Source organism: Ctenopharyngodon idella, chromosome 21, assembly GCF_019924925.1.
Source record: "Ctenopharyngodon idella isolate HZGC_01 chromosome 21, HZGC01, whole genome shotgun sequence".
Taxonomy (NCBI): domain Eukaryota; kingdom Metazoa; phylum Chordata; class Actinopteri; order Cypriniformes; family Xenocyprididae; genus Ctenopharyngodon; species Ctenopharyngodon idella.
Genome location: NC_067240.1, coordinates 3,550,001 through 3,566,479, shown reverse-complemented (window position 1 = coordinate 3,566,479; position 16,479 = coordinate 3,550,001). Strand labels below are relative to the sequence as shown.

Here is a 16,479-nt window from a genome sequence, read left to right as displayed (position 1 = left end):
AGATGTAGCCTTGGCAACTAAAGAGACACTTGATGTCTTTTTACAGAGTAATAGTTATTATTCATGATGAATAAGATGCTGTTCAAGGTTGTCCAGCACACGGCGCTGTGTCTGACACTTTAAAATGCCACGACGATCTTACCTCTCAATGTTAGTTGATGTAGAAGTTGAGAGACTGCGAGCCACAGGTTTTATTTAAAAAAAAAAAAAAAAAAAAGAGGAAAAATTAATGTCAGAAAGTACAAATTAAGCTTGATTAAATGTAAGATCAGCTGACTTTTCACAGGCTTTGATGTCACCATGTTTTTTGGATAACATACTTTTACCTCAGAAAGTTTACCTATCTTCCTGATGTGGACATTTTTGACCGTTGACTGAATAACGGCTTTTTTTTTTAAATCGTAAAGCGCGCGATGCCTGAAGCTCTGGCTCATGAGGAAGAAACTGTGGCCGTGACGTTTCCGTCCTCGAGCCGCTCGCCAGATGAAAAGATGAGCGGCGCGTGCTACACCAACCACACATTTGAATACGATGATGGGAGCACGCGCACCGCGCGCCTGAGGTAAAGTGCGCGCACAGTTGTCTTCTTCAGAGCTAACAACTAAGCTAGAAATGCGATAGATAGATAGATAGATAGATAGATAGATAGATAGATTTTAATTTTATATATTTTTTTTTTTAAAGTACTGGTACCACATTCCCCAATGAGAAAGTATTGTAGTAACATCTGTTGTAAATGCATTTTGTACATTTTGTCTTGGTCTTATCTTAACATTTTCTTGCTTCAGTTTTCTACCCTCCAAACAAGACAGGCGGTTCTTCAGAAGATCTACTAACTTTCTTTTTTAAATGTCAAAAAGTCTATTTTTCAAGTCTGTGTCTTTTCATTCAATGGTAGTCCCAGATGTGGCTCCAGTTGTGGGAGCAGAGGGGTGGTCTTAAATGTGCAGGACCTTGAGATGACCACTGGACCATCGGCGGTTCCTTCCCTTCAAACCTACTTCCGGTTCCGAGACCTGTTACTAGGAGACCAGACGTTTTATGATGACAGGTACATGCATACTGACAATATTGCCCAGTTTTGCCATTGTTCCACCTGCAAATTCATACATTTCTCATTGAAGACCAGCAGTCAGAACTACATCCAAATGACCAGCAGATACAAATAAATTATATTCATTTAGGAGTTATGATGTTTCTGAAATGCAGCCCCTGGTTAGTACTTAGTGACTGCATCACCCCCAAAAAAAAAAAAAAAGGATTATAAGTTTATAAGTTGCAGGCAGATGACTTGGTTAATCTATTATACACTTAGAGTGTTTGTATTGTATGGAAAGTAAGCAGTTAGCAACCATAGAGCAACACCTTGGCAACCACCCAAAACATTCTATACAGAAAATATAACTGTTTGAAAATCATGTTTGCAGTTGTTTTTTAAACCGCTGAACAAGAGATCAACATCCTTGAATGTTAAGAAAAAGTCCCATTGTGTGTGTGCGTGTGTGTGCACACGGCCACATCTCTCCAGATCGACAGAAATAGCCTCTTGAGCAGGTTATTATCTGTAATTTCCTCTGAACAGGAGAGAGAGAGAGAGGGTGGGCATTGCGGAAAGGTGGAAAGAGAAAAAACCCCCAAAAGAACTGCTCATTTGACTGAAATTTTCTTTGGTGCATTTGATGCTCATTCATTCAAAGCTCTCTTTGTGAACACAGTATGATAACACTACACTACATACACTCGTGTGACTTTGGACCATTACAAAGACAAACAGCATCGCTTGAGGCATGTTGCTTAGACGACCATCATCCACTATACAAAAAAAAAACCTATTTATTTTTAATAAGCTTTATGCATTAACAGAACTAGTAAGGTTCACATTTTACAGCTGTTGTGCATGTCACATGCTACTTAGTTAGGACCGTATTTGATATAGAGATGTTAGTAAAACTAACAAACAATTAAATTGTATTGAAATTGTAATGCAGAGGCATACACAACAGAGAGAGACTGAGCAGAACTCTGTCAGTGAAGCGCATGCTTGTGCGCCTGCAATCAAGAGTGTGTGGGCGGGTTATTTTGAACCGCGCCGCTGAAGATTATGTACTTCCATAACAATCCTCTCAGCTCAGATCTCAGCACATCCTTGTCTAGAAACCCTCTGGGTTTTCTCTGTTATGGAACAGAAGAATGCAGTGCCATCCTGGGTTAACCCGGCTCTGGTCAACTGGAGGCTGGACTCTTTTGGTAGCGATGCTGGGCAGAGGTAGGATGTGTCTCTAAGAGTCACTGCAGTCTTTTGCATGACTGAATAACTGGAAATGATCTGGCTGAAGTAGGAACGCTGTAGTGGATTTCAGATGCTACTAGTGCTGCACTTCTCAAAGTTTTGTTGCATTCTTTTAAATATTAATTATTTGATATTGATACTGTTTTTATATGTAAACCATGCTAAATACAATCACTAACAAAGACATATGGAATATTTTGGACACTACATTGTGCCAGGGGTTGTAATGTTGATGGCTCCGTCTCACTTTATTACGGCAAATAAAACCACCGTTCCTGTGGTCTCCATGGGAACTGGCGGACACATCGCATCTCCAATCTGGGATTGTAATGTAGAGAATTGCTCTTAGTGCTGAACTATGTAAACAGAGTAAAACTGACTGAGAAAGCAGGAGAGAGAGAGTCCTTATGCATCAAATACAGGAAAACTCACATATACTGGCACATAATTCTGTTGAGATTATATAACATAGTTTATGCATTATGATCATGTACATTCATATTTATTGGATGCATAACGTGTCTGCTTTTCAAGATTTTAGGTTCAAATTTGTGTTTATTTCACTATATTTAATCACATTTTGACTAGTACTGTGGCGAGTGATTTTTTCAAAGTACTAATGCATGCATGCATGATGATATAATCATGAAATAATTCACAAAATGCTATTTAAAATAGTTTTAGATGGAGTTTAGCATGTTGCACCACAGGACTTGTCAACTTTCTAAAAGTATTTCATGTCAACTACCCTCATGCATGAATGCACACTGTCTTATCCACACAGGGCACTGACTTTATTAAGCAGTATTGCTGTAGCCTCTTAACCTTCACCAATGTTAAGCTTTCACGATAAAGTAAACATTTCTTTTTCACTTTCTCTTCATCTTTATATTTATATGATCTGTCTGTCTATATATAGACCTTATTCAGAGCAGCGCCATGACAGGTATGAGAGCGAGGCTGTGACGGATAGACTTATCATGTTTTCAGTGGCATCTGCTGTGAAAAACTCTATAAAGCTCTTAGATCACATAATTTTCCAGAGTTAATTTTGTTGGGGTTATTTTTGTCAACTGAAATTCCTCTGAAAGATATTTTTGCAGTTTTCGTCAGCAGAACAAGCCAAAGACACATTAAATATAGAGATGAGACACATAAATCCCTCACAACCTCACTTTCATTCACGTTAAAAATGGCCAAAGATGGCATCCTCATGTGAGGTCTATTGCGACAGAGTACAGTTGGTAGAAGCATGATCTGTTTGTAAAAGCATGCTTAGTGCATTATGGTGACCCCAAAAGGTACTAAAGTCACACTTTAAAATGATTTCAATACTCTCTGAAGAGTTTTAGCATGTTATTGAAAATGGCAAATATTAATGTATTTGGTCTTGGCGGACTAGATCTGCTACTGGACTCCATACTGCTAATAGACAGGTCCAGCGCCAAGGAGGGGCTTGTGGGGTCTTAAGTTTAAATTTATCCACTAACCATTCAGAAACGTCCAATTTCATTCTAAAAGTTGTAACTTCTTCCTGAGTCTCTCCATCAGTGTCGACTCCGGTTTGAACAATGTAAGGCTGAACACCGTTACTGACAATCCTCATTTTGGCTGCGTGAGATTCTCCAGCTTTGTTGTTGTTGAGCAACCGAAGCGCAAGCTGTTAAAGCTCCGCCCTCTTCTGGAAAGGGCACCAGGAGAAGCAGCTCATTTGCATTTAAAGGGACACACACAAAAACGGCGTGTTTTTGCTCACACCCAAATAGGGGCAAATTTGACAAGCTATAATAAATGATCTGTGGGGTATTTTGAGCTGAAACTTCACAGACACATTCTGGGGACACCAGAGACTTATATTACATCTTGTAAAAGAGACATTATAGGTCCCCTTTAAGAAAATGAATTAAGACAGTTATCAGAACATGCTGAAGTAATTTCAGCTCTCATCATCTCAATATGCGGCATTAATGCAGCGTCAGATGTCAAAAGCTCTGTCAGTTTTTACTTTAACATTCTGTAATGAATAATTGACATGGTTTTGAGACTTCTTTATCATTATAACTCTAGCGCAAAGTTTGCGCATTGCTTGTATGGTACCCCCCCCCCCCCCCCCCCCCCCCCAAGTAATGTGTCCTAGTGCCGGGACTGCTAATAGATACACAGACACGCTGCTGTGAGCATGTAAGATATTCTGCTGCTGCATGAATAGACATAAATCCTGTAGCAGATATAAGCAGGTGGAGCTGGGGGAGGTGGAGGGTTTTCAGAGAAACTCTGATAGCATGCTGCAAGACTAGCCTACAGCAAACAGTGAACCAGACTTTTTAATTGTTGGGCAAGCAATCTCATTGGCTGCAGGATCGGCAGAGGCCAATCAGCTTATGCCATGCGGTAATGATGTGATTGATTGCAGATTGCATGTAAAGGACCTATCAGCCTGCGCCCTCTAGAGTTTCATGACTGAACTAGATATTAAATTGATCTTTCAGTTGATTGAAAGTTGTTAATGCTAGACAAATTTTTTTTCCTGCAGGGTCCATGTGGAGTTTTATGTGGACGAGAACACGTTTAAAGAGAGACTTAAACTTTTCTTCATCAAAAACCAAAGATCCAGTAAGTCTCAAACCTTTGACATTTGGTCTTTAATTTGACCTCATTTTTTGTTTTTTTTTAATGCATGAATTTTCGCCCCCAGGTTTAAGGATCCGAATATTTAACTTCTGCCTGAAGCTTTTAACATGTGTTCTCTACATCATACGAGTCATGACGGACAATCCGGCCCAGCTCCGCCACACATGGTCAGAATTGTGTTTTAATGTTTGTGAGTGTGAAATGGCCTAAAGAGTATGATTTCAAAGTAGTATATGCACATCCAAACACCACATCAGCAGGCGCTCGATCAAAAGAAAAATGCAAAAGAACCGACACAACGCTATTGCGAAGACCGTTTGTGGTTGAAATGTTGCAATTTATTAAACTTCTTTGGCATTGTGTCTTTTCTTTTGCATTTTACTTAAAGAGTATGATTACCATGACTCATTTCTGCTGGTGTTAGATAATATTTTTTAATATTTAAAGGAAGTTAGTGAATCATTTCTTATGCTGCAGTAAAATATCCCTATAGATTGATGTGTCACAGTAAGCGACCCACACCTCCTCTCTCTACAGCGTCAACTGCAACAGCACCACGCAGACCAACGAGATCAACTGGTGAGAAAATCCATCAGCATCAATTTGCAGTTTATTTTCGGTTATGCAGATGTCATTCAAGGTTGATTTTATGCTTCTAATGTATTTGCTCTAATCCGTCTCTTTCTTCCAGGGAGCTGATATTCTGGGTAGACAGAAAAGTACCAGTTTGGGCCATTCAGGTGAGTCCAAGGAAAACAAAGCATTTATATTTAAATTTATTGATTAAACACTGCTTTGTGAATTTTCTAAACATTTATAAATCTTTTGCTTTGAATCAGTGGTTTGGTGGTTGTATCAAACTCGCTAAGTCAAATGATTTCAGAAAACGAGGACACTAGGGTTACACCCCTACTCTTTTACGACAAGTGCGATGGGATTTTTAATGACCATTAATTAAGATTTTAATTGCATTTACATTGTTTTGACCAGCAGGTGCCGCCAGCCTGTGGTGTTTTAAGTGCTGCAAAATAGTGAATCATTTTGCGAAGCAAAGCCATTTATAAAACAAGCACAATCCAAGCAGAAGCACTTAATCCAAAGACACTGCTACCATACCAGATTTCCATAAATACTGGAATAGTGCAATGCTGTTATAGCAGAAGTGCTACTGAAAAGGCTAGTTAAGTCAAGAGGGGTGTTTTCAGTTTTTGAAGGTTGCAATGGAATCCCCTGTGTAGGCAAAGGTTCAGTCCACAACCCTGGAACAGTGAATGTGAAGGATTTTGAAAGTGACCCTGCTACCAGGTGTCGCTTATTGACTGATGCACAGAACAACACAAAACCAATGCTGTGTTCGAAATCGGCCTCTATACCCTCATTCACTATTCCCTACATTACTCCACTAATATAGTCCACTTGAAGGAGTGAATGAAAACGAGTGAGTGAATTCGGACACTGAGTGCACCGGAAGGGCTGCCGCTTTTGCATAGTTTGTGCTTTCTGTTTAATAATCATTTGAAACTTAGCAAACTGGCAGCTCCAGTAGTAATCAAAAAAAAATATCTTGAGCTCTGTCATGAAAACTAGCATGTATAAACCTTAAATAAACAATTTAATAATCAAGTAAAAATGAATGTATGATATTAAGCTGTAGCCAAATTGGGAAGTGGATGGATGGAAGATTCAGCTCTGGGCGCCATCTTCTGGTCAGACGCAGGAATTCAGTCAGCACACCGCGCGACTCTCACAGTGCATTATGGGTATTCTCTAGTCTCGTGTAGACTCTATCGCAGCTTTCATTGGCCAAGGACTGCCCAAAAGGACGTTTGACTGAGATGTAACACAACCAATCACAGTTCGTTTTGTTCCGCGCCATGTTTAGGGGCGTGAAAATGTAAAGTCGATGTCCCTACAATAACAGACCGGCGTGCATTTAATAAATTATTCATTCAAGAATGTTGTGCAAGTTTACTGCAGCCGCGAACTTCACATACTTTAGAAAATCGTTTAGTTTTTTATCAGCGTTTAGTTGATCCTGGTAAGCACTCATATATCACAGTTTTAAACACAACAGCTTTCTTCTTGCACGAGGGGCTTGGCGTCACGGCATTTGTGCCATATGCATCAGACGTTCAGCCAGCGGTCCATGGGCGTGACGTCTGAGGCTGAGACTAGGTATTCTCTAGCCTTTGAGTGTACATTGTTTGTACACCCATTATTGCGGTGCATTGTGGGATTGAATGAGTGCACTCGGTAACGTCCACTATGGATTTGGACATTACTACAAATGCCTGTCCTCTCAAATAGTGCCCTATTTAAGGGTATAGGGGGTGATTTCGGACATAGCCCAAATGTGTCGCACAAGTCCTGAAAAGTGAAGCCAAAACGTTTCGCTCACCCCCAGGTGGCTGGATGCAGAATAGCTCATAAACCCCACCCTCTCCATGTAATCTAATGGTACGCGAGACAAACAAAACAATCAAATTACACATCAAATACATTTTTTCCAAAAATGGTTTCTTTCATTTGAATTCAAGTGTTCGTTTTTTAAATAAGTTCAGGTTTATTTAGTTATTTGATGCTATAAAAACAGGGTTTTGACGTCATGATTGACAGCTGAGATTGACAGCTTCTCTGAGTGAAGTAGTCAGTGAGGCTTCAACAGACTTTTTTCAGGATTTTTGGGAAGAGATTGGAGCTACAACTTTAATTTCTACATTAAATAAAGATTTCTAAATTTCTCCATAACTGTTTATTTCACTCCAATATAATGAATTGTTATGCAGTAAACTGTACTAACCGATTCTGCGGGAGTGTGGGCGGGGCCTTGATACCGCAGCTCCACTTCACGCTCACTACGGCGCAGACTCGGGTTCCAAGATGTCAGCGCCATTTTTGGATATTGGCAGCTTTACTTTTCTACAGTGGTAGAAAGTGAAGGTGCATTGTCCATCTTTTTTACAGTCTATGCACAAGACAAAGAACAGTAATTCCAGGCCATTCACAGTTTTCTGAACGAATGTCAAAAGTTCATTTTCACTTCCCCATCTACTTACACTTACACATGCACTTAACCCTATAAATCCTACTGTATCATATTCGATATGCAAATTTCTAATGCCTGTTCATAGCCACTAAGTATAAATTAAAATATTTTTTAATATTTCAAGATAATCACTTATTGGACTGAAGCAACTTAGGTTAACTTGCTTATCCATACATCATGTTAAAATGTAAGTATAAAATATGATACATCAGGCTTTTGAGGAACGTTTATTCTCTCAATCATCATTGTATTGCATTGTTTGTCCCTTTAAATATCATCTTACTAAGACATTATTGGGAGATAGAGAGTGACAACTGATATTCAGGTGCATTTTTGTAAGTTGTCTGTTATATTGTAATAAAGATCTCATTTAATTACATTACAAGAATTTCGTCTTACATTTTGGCCAACTGCACTAAAATAACTTATTTTTGCTCAGTTTGGGCTTCTGAATAAAAGTGAGATGTTATTTATTCCTTGAATATGAGCTCCATATTCTTACTATATCAGACTACAGGAGCCCGATGTGTCAAATATGATACTCAACACAGAAACACATATGCATTTTTTTGTCTGAAGTTTCAATAAACTGTTTGCCTGTTTGTTTCCTCAGGTGATTGTAGCATCCATCAGTTTCATGGAGGCCATGTTGCTAACGTACCTCAGCTACAAGGTGAGCTTGTGCATATATACGAAGTGCGAAAGTGTTCACTGAATGTTGATTGATTTGATATCAGTTTTCACTGTCACAGACCTGAATATCTAGTTCCTGCATTTTGCTTTGGCACAGCAGTATAAAGACACAACTATTGGATCCTGATGTTCAAAATAGATCATTGCATGTGTTTTTCCAGGGTAACATATGGGAGCAGATATTTCAGGTGTCTTTCCTGTTGGAGATGCTAAATACTCTCCCTTTCATCATAACGGTAAGATGCATCTTCAGAACTATATCCCATCTCCCCACCACAGCTGATAATGTAATCTGACCTCTTTCTGTGTGTCAGATCTTCTGGCCTCCACTCAGAAACCTGTTTATCCCAGTGTTCCTCAACTGCTGGCTGGCCAAGTGTGCTCTGGAGAGCATGATAGTGAGTGTTAACCATTGCCAAATAAACCCACACCAGTTTCTGTTTACTGCTGTATGAAAAACAGGCAATATGTGTGTGTTACAGAATGATCTGCACCGGGCGATTCAGAGAACACACTCGGCCATGTTCAACCAGGTTCTCATTCTTATCTGCACTCTTTTGTGTCTCGTTTTCACCGGGTAAGGATCATTTTATTCTTGTTTAGGGCTGGGCGATATATCCAAAAATTGATATCATTGTAACTGGTCCTACTCGACCCGGGATCGAACCAGCATGGGAGGCGGGTGCGTTAACAAGGATGCTAAAGACCGCAGTATCTAGCGTGCCTCTTGAGGCCAGGGGAGTGAGGTTTACACCCACAGCTCTTACTAGTTTGCCTTCGTTATACTCACCCCCCTTAATCATCCGGGTCACGGCACCAAACATAACCGGTTCTACTCGACCCGCTCCAAGCTGGATTCGAAACACCGTCTCCTGCATGGGAGTCTGACGCGCTAATAAGAACGCTAAAGACCGCAGTCTCTAGCGTCAGTCGCTAGTGCGCCTCTTGAGGCCAGGGAAGTGAGCTCTATGTGCATAGCTCTTACTAGCTTGCCTCTGTTACATCATGATATTCAGCAAAACAAATTAAAGCTTATGAAGAGCTTTGTAAATTGAAATTTGTCAAAAACACTTGTAATTAAACACTATTTATATCTGCTCAGCTTCATTTTTAAAATCCAGATAAGAAATAAAGCTTCTCTAGTTTAAAAACAAACAAGCCTTTTTAAACCTCTCGATTTACCGATTTCATGTTACTGGAGACTTTTTCATGTCAAGATTGTCATTTTATTGTTAAGATTATTTTTGTTATTTTTTTTTATTGTATCTGATTAATTTTATTATTAATTGAATTTATTTTTTTATTAAAAATTTCTTTTTTAATTACTCTCTTTTTCAGCATGCCATTTTATTGACAATATTATTTTTGGTATTGTTTTTTCAATTGTATTTATTAAACTTTTTATTAATAATTACATTTTTTATTTTTTAAAACAATTTATTCCTAATTTATTTACTGTCTCTTACATCATTTTATTGTTATTTTTATTTTGTTATTTTTTTATTATGTTTGTTTAATTTATTATTTTTTTATTAAAATTTGAGCTTTATTTAAAAAAGAATTTATTTACTCAATTTTATAGCTAGCAGCAGTGACTAAGGAGGGCAGGGCTTAACAACAACCAGCCAGCTACCATGCATCTTGCACAATTGCAATATAAATGATATTTCTGTCAATTTTATTACTTTAACTGGTATATATCGCCCACCTCTACAGCTGATCTTTCTTCTTCTCTATCACTCATCACCTTCACTAAAGTCTTTTGTGTCTCTTTCAGCACATGTGGTATCCAGCATTTAGAACGTGCTGGTAAGAAGAGTCTTTCTCTCTTTAACGCTTTGTATTTTTGCATCGTGACCTTCTCTACGGTGGGCTTCGGCGATGTGACGCCACAGATTTGGCCGTCTCAGCTGCTGGTGGTGGTGATGATCTGTGTGGCCCTGGTGGTGCTGCCTCTACAGGTCACCACTATGAACACAGCCAATGATCTTTCTAAGTATCATATGGCTTTTTATTCATTGTCTGTCTCTCCTCCTCTTCTCTGGCTATAGTTCGAGGAGTTGATCTATCTGTGGATGGAAAGGCAGAAATCTGGGGGAAACTACAGCAGACATCGGGCTCAGACAGAGAGACACGTGGTCTTATGTGTCAGCACTCTCAAAATCGATCTGCTCATGGACTTTCTCAACGAATTCTACGCTCACCCACACACACAGGTGTGTATTCTGTCTGTGTCTGTGTGTTTAATAGGTTTAGAATGTAATTTCTGTCCAATGTATGTGATGTTTACTGTATTTTGTTCTGGTATGATGACATGTTGCTTATGTGCATGTTTAGGATTATTACGTGGTCATCTTGTGTCCATGTGAGGTGGATGTCCAGGTGAGGAGGATTTTGCAGATTCCGCTGTGGTCACAGAGAGTCATATACCTTCAAGGCTCTGCCCTCAAAAACCAGGATTTACTGAGAGCCAAGTAAGGGACCAGTCACAGCATCTGCTTATGCATAGGCGGATTTGCATATACTCTCATTTATTTTTCATAGGGCTGTAACAACTAATGAACAAAATGCATTAAGTGCTGACATAATAGTTAATTCTGCACCCTTATATTGTAACTTGTATTTTAAGCCTTTTTTCCCCCACACAATTTATACCACTTTTTTTTGTTTTATATAGCACAGTTTGCACATTGTTTAAAAGCAAACATTGAACAAGATTTGGAATAACAAAAAAAATTAGCTTCTGTTCTGTGATTGTTAATCCCCCTCTGTGATTGGTCGCTTTTGTTCTATAGGATGGATGATGCAGAAGCATGTTTCATTCTTAGCAGCAGGAATGAAGCTGATCGCATGGCGGCAGTGAGTGTTCAGACAAATCAATAACTTTTATTTTATTATTCACATGTATTAATAAAGGTCCACACATCAATATTTTCTAGATTAAAAAATATCACTAATCATCTAGAATACCTAGAATAAGACTATTATCTGTAATTTATCTGTCAGTTATTGACTTGTTTTTTTCTCTAATATATTTATTGATTTTTACTAATTGTCACAAACTGAATATATAAAAAAGCAATCCAAAAGCAGATTTAACCCAACAATACATAACAAAACAAACAAAAACAGAAGAAAATAAATAACTAAATAATAATTTAACGACGTTACAGTACAGTCAGTGTTGATTATTTTACACACTGAATCCAGTCTGTTTATCCAATTTAAATACACAGTTAATAAACAGATAATGACAGTTATTGATTTATTGACAGGATCACCAGACCATCCTGAGGGCCTGGGCTGTGAAAGACTTCGCTCCAAATTGCCCTCTTTACGTCCAGATTCTCAAACCCGAAAACAAGTTCCATGTTAAATTTGCAGGTACTAATTTGGCTCTTTTCACTTCCTTTTTGGTTTCAGGTTTCTTTAGATTATTGCTCACTCTTTCTGTATTATGTATTCTTCTCAGTTTCATTCTCGGTATTTCTTGAAGCCCTTAGACGACTCACTTTTGTAACCCCGGTCATCTTGCCTCTGAGCAGCATGTCCGTTTATTTCCACAGATCACGTTGTGTGTGAAGAAGAGTTTAAATACGCCATGTTGGCTCTGAATTGTCTGTGTCCGGCCACCTCTACGCTGATCACTTTACTGGTCCACACATCTCGCGGACAGTGAGTCGCAACTCTCTTAGCTTCTTTAAAGGTGAAGTGTGTTATTGCTGTGCTACTAGCGCCACCACATGGAATTGAAAAATATTGACTGTTTTCAAACAGGTTTCCCAAACACTCCTCTTTTCGTTTCCATATTTTTTTTTAACAACTTAAGTTGTAATGTCATGTTTTTTGGATACTATTATGCACTGTTAATCCGAATAAGTTGGCAAAACTAAAAAAAAATGAGGTAATCAGTTGCATCAATTTTTTTAAGTTAAAGGTGCAATATGTAAGATTTTTGCAGTAAAATATCCAAGAACCACTAGGCCAGTGTTATATATTTTGTTCACTTAAGTACTTACAATATCCCCAATGTTTCCAACTATTTGTAAATCGTGAGAAAATTGCAATTTTAACCAAGGCTCCGGGACGTGTTAGGAGTCGCCTGTCAATTGCGTCATACCCGCGTTGACCTCAGTTTCCGGTTTTATTTTGTAGAAACCATGGAAACACCAAAGACGCTTTAATATATTGCACGTTTTAATAGACAAGGGAACAACTGTTTTGATATATTTATAGACAGAAAACTAATTGTTGTTATATAGCTCAACACGTTTAGTCTTATTTAAATCTAATTTTCTTGATTTTTTGTGAGTACCATGCTTTACCATGCCTCAGAGAAAAACACTATTTAGCTAACATAGCATAATCAGATGCAGCTTTATTTTTAGTAACAGTAATACAGAATTTTCTCCATCATACAATACATTTTAAAATGAATTGCATGCCATTTATCAACACAAGCCATCCAGCATTTAATATGATATGCTAAAGTCGATCTATCTTACTGCAGTGTGTCTCTAACAAGAGTCTCACAGCAGCCACCGAGCGAACGCACAGAGTAACGTTATAACATCATTTTCAACACTGTCAAATATATCTAATATGATAAACAGAGCTGCGTTACCTCATACTCATGACTGGAAAAGCGGAAGCAGTGCCGGCGTCTGTGGCATAATAAAAGTTCCACTGCTCGTGAGGTGTGTGTTGCGCAATCGCTCCAGCGGCCTCGTTCAGCTCCCACAACACTCGGTCCTGCTCTGCTTCATACTACAGTAACGTTAATAATCACATCCATGAACATGATTTCTTCCTGAGTCCTATCCCGATTGTTTCCACCGGCTGTAATGTGAAGACCACATGTCCCAAGATTCCGCGCTCAAACTTGCCGTCATCAAGCTACGCCTTTGTTTTGAATAGGCCTCTAGCGACCTCTAGCAGACAGAAATCTTACATACAGCACCGTTAAGAAATTCAAAGTTTAAGTAAGCAGAACTGGCAGATTTTTATTTTGTACTCATACATTTTAATTGCTCTTGACTTGAAATATTTGAGAATGCTAACTTGTACATTTAACTTAAAATATTCTAATGTCAACTTAAATATTTTTATTTATTATTAAATATTTTAATTTTATAACATGTTAAAACCCTTTTAGAGAGGGGCAGCAGTCTCCGGAGCAGTGGCAGAGGATGTACGGCCGTTGTTCGGGTAATGAGGTGTATCATATCCGGCTGGGTGACAGTATGTTCTTCAGAGAGTACAACAGCAAAAGCTTTACCTACGCAGCCTTTCACGCTCACAAAAAGTAGGTGTACACACTATTTAAAACATATAAAATGTGTTTAAAATGTTTAATGGCAGGCTATTTGTTTGTAGGTACGGTGTGTGTATGATCGGCGTGAAGAGAGAAGATAACAAAAGCATCTTGTTGAATCCTGGACCACGCCACATCATGTCTGCCAGCGACACCTGCTACTACATCAACATCACGAAGGAGGAAAACTCCGCCTTCATCTTCAGACAGGAAGAAGATCAGGGAAAGGGGAGGGGCCACTGTGACATTTTAAACAGCCCGTCAGGCTTACCTGTTCATAGTATTATTGCTAGCATGGGTGAGCGAGAATGCATAGAAGACAGACAGGAAGTTGTCAGAGGGTCTGTTTATAACAGTTTGATTGTTTACAGGAACGGTTGCCATGGATTTCCAGAACACCAGTCCCACTGAGAGCGGGATCAAACTGGCTCCGCCCCTAGAGAATGAACAAGGAAGTCGACGCCCAAGCATAGCGCCTGTTCTGGAGATCGCTGACTCCGCCTCCTTACTGCCATGTGATCTGCTCAGTGACCAATCAGAGGATGAGGCGGGACACTCAGATGAAGATGTAACAGCTAATGAGTGAGTTAAAGGTGCAGTAAGCGATTTCTGAGGAACGCTGTTGATATTTGAAATCAGCAAATCAAACACGCCCCTACCCAAAGGATCACACCCCTGTTTTGATAGCTTTACCCGCAAATTCACAAACACACTATGCAACACAGGCACCACCCCCATTATGAGTGTATACGCCCCTTACTGCTGATTGGCTACAAGTGTTTTGGTGCTAGGTCCGATTCACTTTCAACAGCGTTTCTCTGAAATTGCTTACTGTACCTTAAGTCTGTATGAATGTTTTCTGTCTTTCTTTTTCTTAATTCAAACAACACCAATCATTATTATTATACATTTAAATTTACAGTTAAGTTTACAATTTACATCAATATAATAGAGTTGTACAAAGTATTTGTACAAATTCAAATGGGTTTTCTGGTTTGTTTCAACATCACAAGCAAAATATATTTTTTTAATGAAAATGATTTATGAATCTTTAAGGTTAAAGAGTCATTTTGTGGTGCTTTTTTGTCCTTTTTTGAGTTTGACAGCTACTGGTGACTGTCTGCTCTCAAATAATAGTATTTTATATAATTATTTTATAGTCATGTTGATATATAATCACATAATTTTTGACAACATTGTGCAGCCCTACAAAGAAACACAGCAAACCTGGAATTTTTTTAAAATCACAATCACAATTTTTTATCTGAAAAACCACAATTAGCTCCCCCCCAAATCGTGCAGCCCTATATATAAGAGCATTTGGACATTCATAAAAAAATGTCTGTTTATGACTAAACTATGAACAAAACCTGTTATGGTGTATTTTAATGTTATTTTCCTCAGATTTGTGAAAGGATATCCTCCAAATTCTCCATACATTGGGAGCTCGCCGACCCTTTGCCATCTCTTACCCCAGAAAGCCCCTTTCTGCTGTTTACGGCTTGACCAGGTGAGCACCAGCTTCCACAAGGTACGAATGTCTTCCAATTATTGTATTTGCACAATATGCTTTACATTAGATCACATAAGCATGTCATATCATGTCTCACATTTTCTATTATAGGGCTGTGAGCATGTTACCTTTGAAGACGCAAAAGCATATGGCTTCAAAAACAAGCTCATCATAGTTTCCGCTGAGACGGCTGGAAACGGCCTTTACAACTTCATAGTGCCTTTAAGAGCCTATTACAGACCCAGAAGGGAACTTAACCCTATAGTCCTGCTGTTAGACAACCTGTAAGCACATACACACACAGACCAACACATTCTCATTCACCTCACGTGTGTTTCATTAGCCTTATGAATGTTTTTCTGCTTCCTGCAGACCCGATGACCACTTCCTTGAGGCCATATCCTGCTTCCCAATGGTGTATTATATGGGTGGCACTATTGACAAGTATAGTTAGACAAAAAAACCTTCTCTTTGGCTAGGACTGCATGATTTGTGATCACAAATAGTGATTTTTCTAATAAAAAATATGATTACGTCAGTGCTGATAGCCTAGTGGTTAGCGCACTGACATATGGCGCAACTGCGACTCCGGTTGACCTGGGTTTGAATCCGATTCGAGGTCCTTTGCTGGTCCTGTTACATTGCATTGGGATTTTTATATTATTTATATTGCATTTTTATATTATTTATATTGTATTTTTATATTAAATTGCATTGGGATTTTTATATTATTTATATTGCATTTTTATATTATTTATATTGTATTTTTATATTGCATTGCATTTAATTAGTGAATATAGCATAATAATAAGAAGAATTATTATTATTATTAACAACTAAATAAAATATTAAACAAAATAATAAATATTACTATTCACTGTAATATTTCACTGTAAAAAAGTGTTAAAGAAAAATAATATAATAAGTTTCAGCACATATATTTATTTAACTAATCACAGCCTTTGCAATCATGATTTCGGTTTATTTCAATC

At 38.4% G+C, this 16,479-nt stretch overlaps 1 protein-coding gene across 6 annotated transcripts in view; it reads left to right on the top strand.

The window, feature by feature from the left end:
- The first annotated feature begins 232 nt into the window (after positions 1–232).
- kcnt1a (potassium sodium-activated channel subfamily T member 1a) overlaps positions 233–16,479 on the top strand; it is a 21,808-nt gene continuing 5,561 nt past the window's right edge. The window contains exons 1-22 of one of the 6 annotated variants that reach the window (XM_051878714.1): positions 233–562; positions 899–1,051; positions 4,824–4,903; positions 4,986–5,088; positions 5,459–5,500; positions 5,613–5,661; positions 8,581–8,640; positions 8,822–8,896; positions 8,975–9,058; positions 9,143–9,237; positions 10,438–10,621; positions 10,712–10,876; positions 10,998–11,134; positions 11,456–11,519; positions 11,936–12,044; positions 12,227–12,335; positions 13,816–13,965; positions 14,037–14,272; positions 14,346–14,556; positions 15,379–15,505; positions 15,599–15,771; positions 15,860–15,931. In XM_051878714.1, the coding sequence (XP_051734674.1) occupies positions 414–562; positions 899–1,051; positions 4,824–4,903; positions 4,986–5,088; positions 5,459–5,500; positions 5,613–5,661; positions 8,581–8,640; positions 8,822–8,896; positions 8,975–9,058; positions 9,143–9,237; positions 10,438–10,621; positions 10,712–10,876; positions 10,998–11,134; positions 11,456–11,519; positions 11,936–12,044; positions 12,227–12,335; positions 13,816–13,965; positions 14,037–14,272; positions 14,346–14,556; positions 15,379–15,505; positions 15,599–15,771; positions 15,860–15,931 (2,627 nt within the window). In that variant the 5' untranslated portion in view covers positions 233–413. Of the gene's footprint in view, positions 563–898; positions 1,052–2,066; positions 2,267–4,823; positions 4,904–4,985; positions 5,089–5,458; positions 5,501–5,612; positions 5,662–8,580; positions 8,641–8,821; positions 8,897–8,974; positions 9,059–9,142; positions 9,238–10,437; positions 10,622–10,711; positions 10,877–10,997; positions 11,135–11,455; positions 11,520–11,935; positions 12,045–12,226; positions 12,336–13,815; positions 13,966–14,036; positions 14,273–14,345; positions 14,557–15,378; positions 15,506–15,598; positions 15,772–15,859; positions 15,932–16,479 lie in introns of those variants that run through there. The other 5 variants (XM_051878712.1, XM_051878711.1, XM_051878715.1 and 2 more) reach the window with 5 other exon arrangements.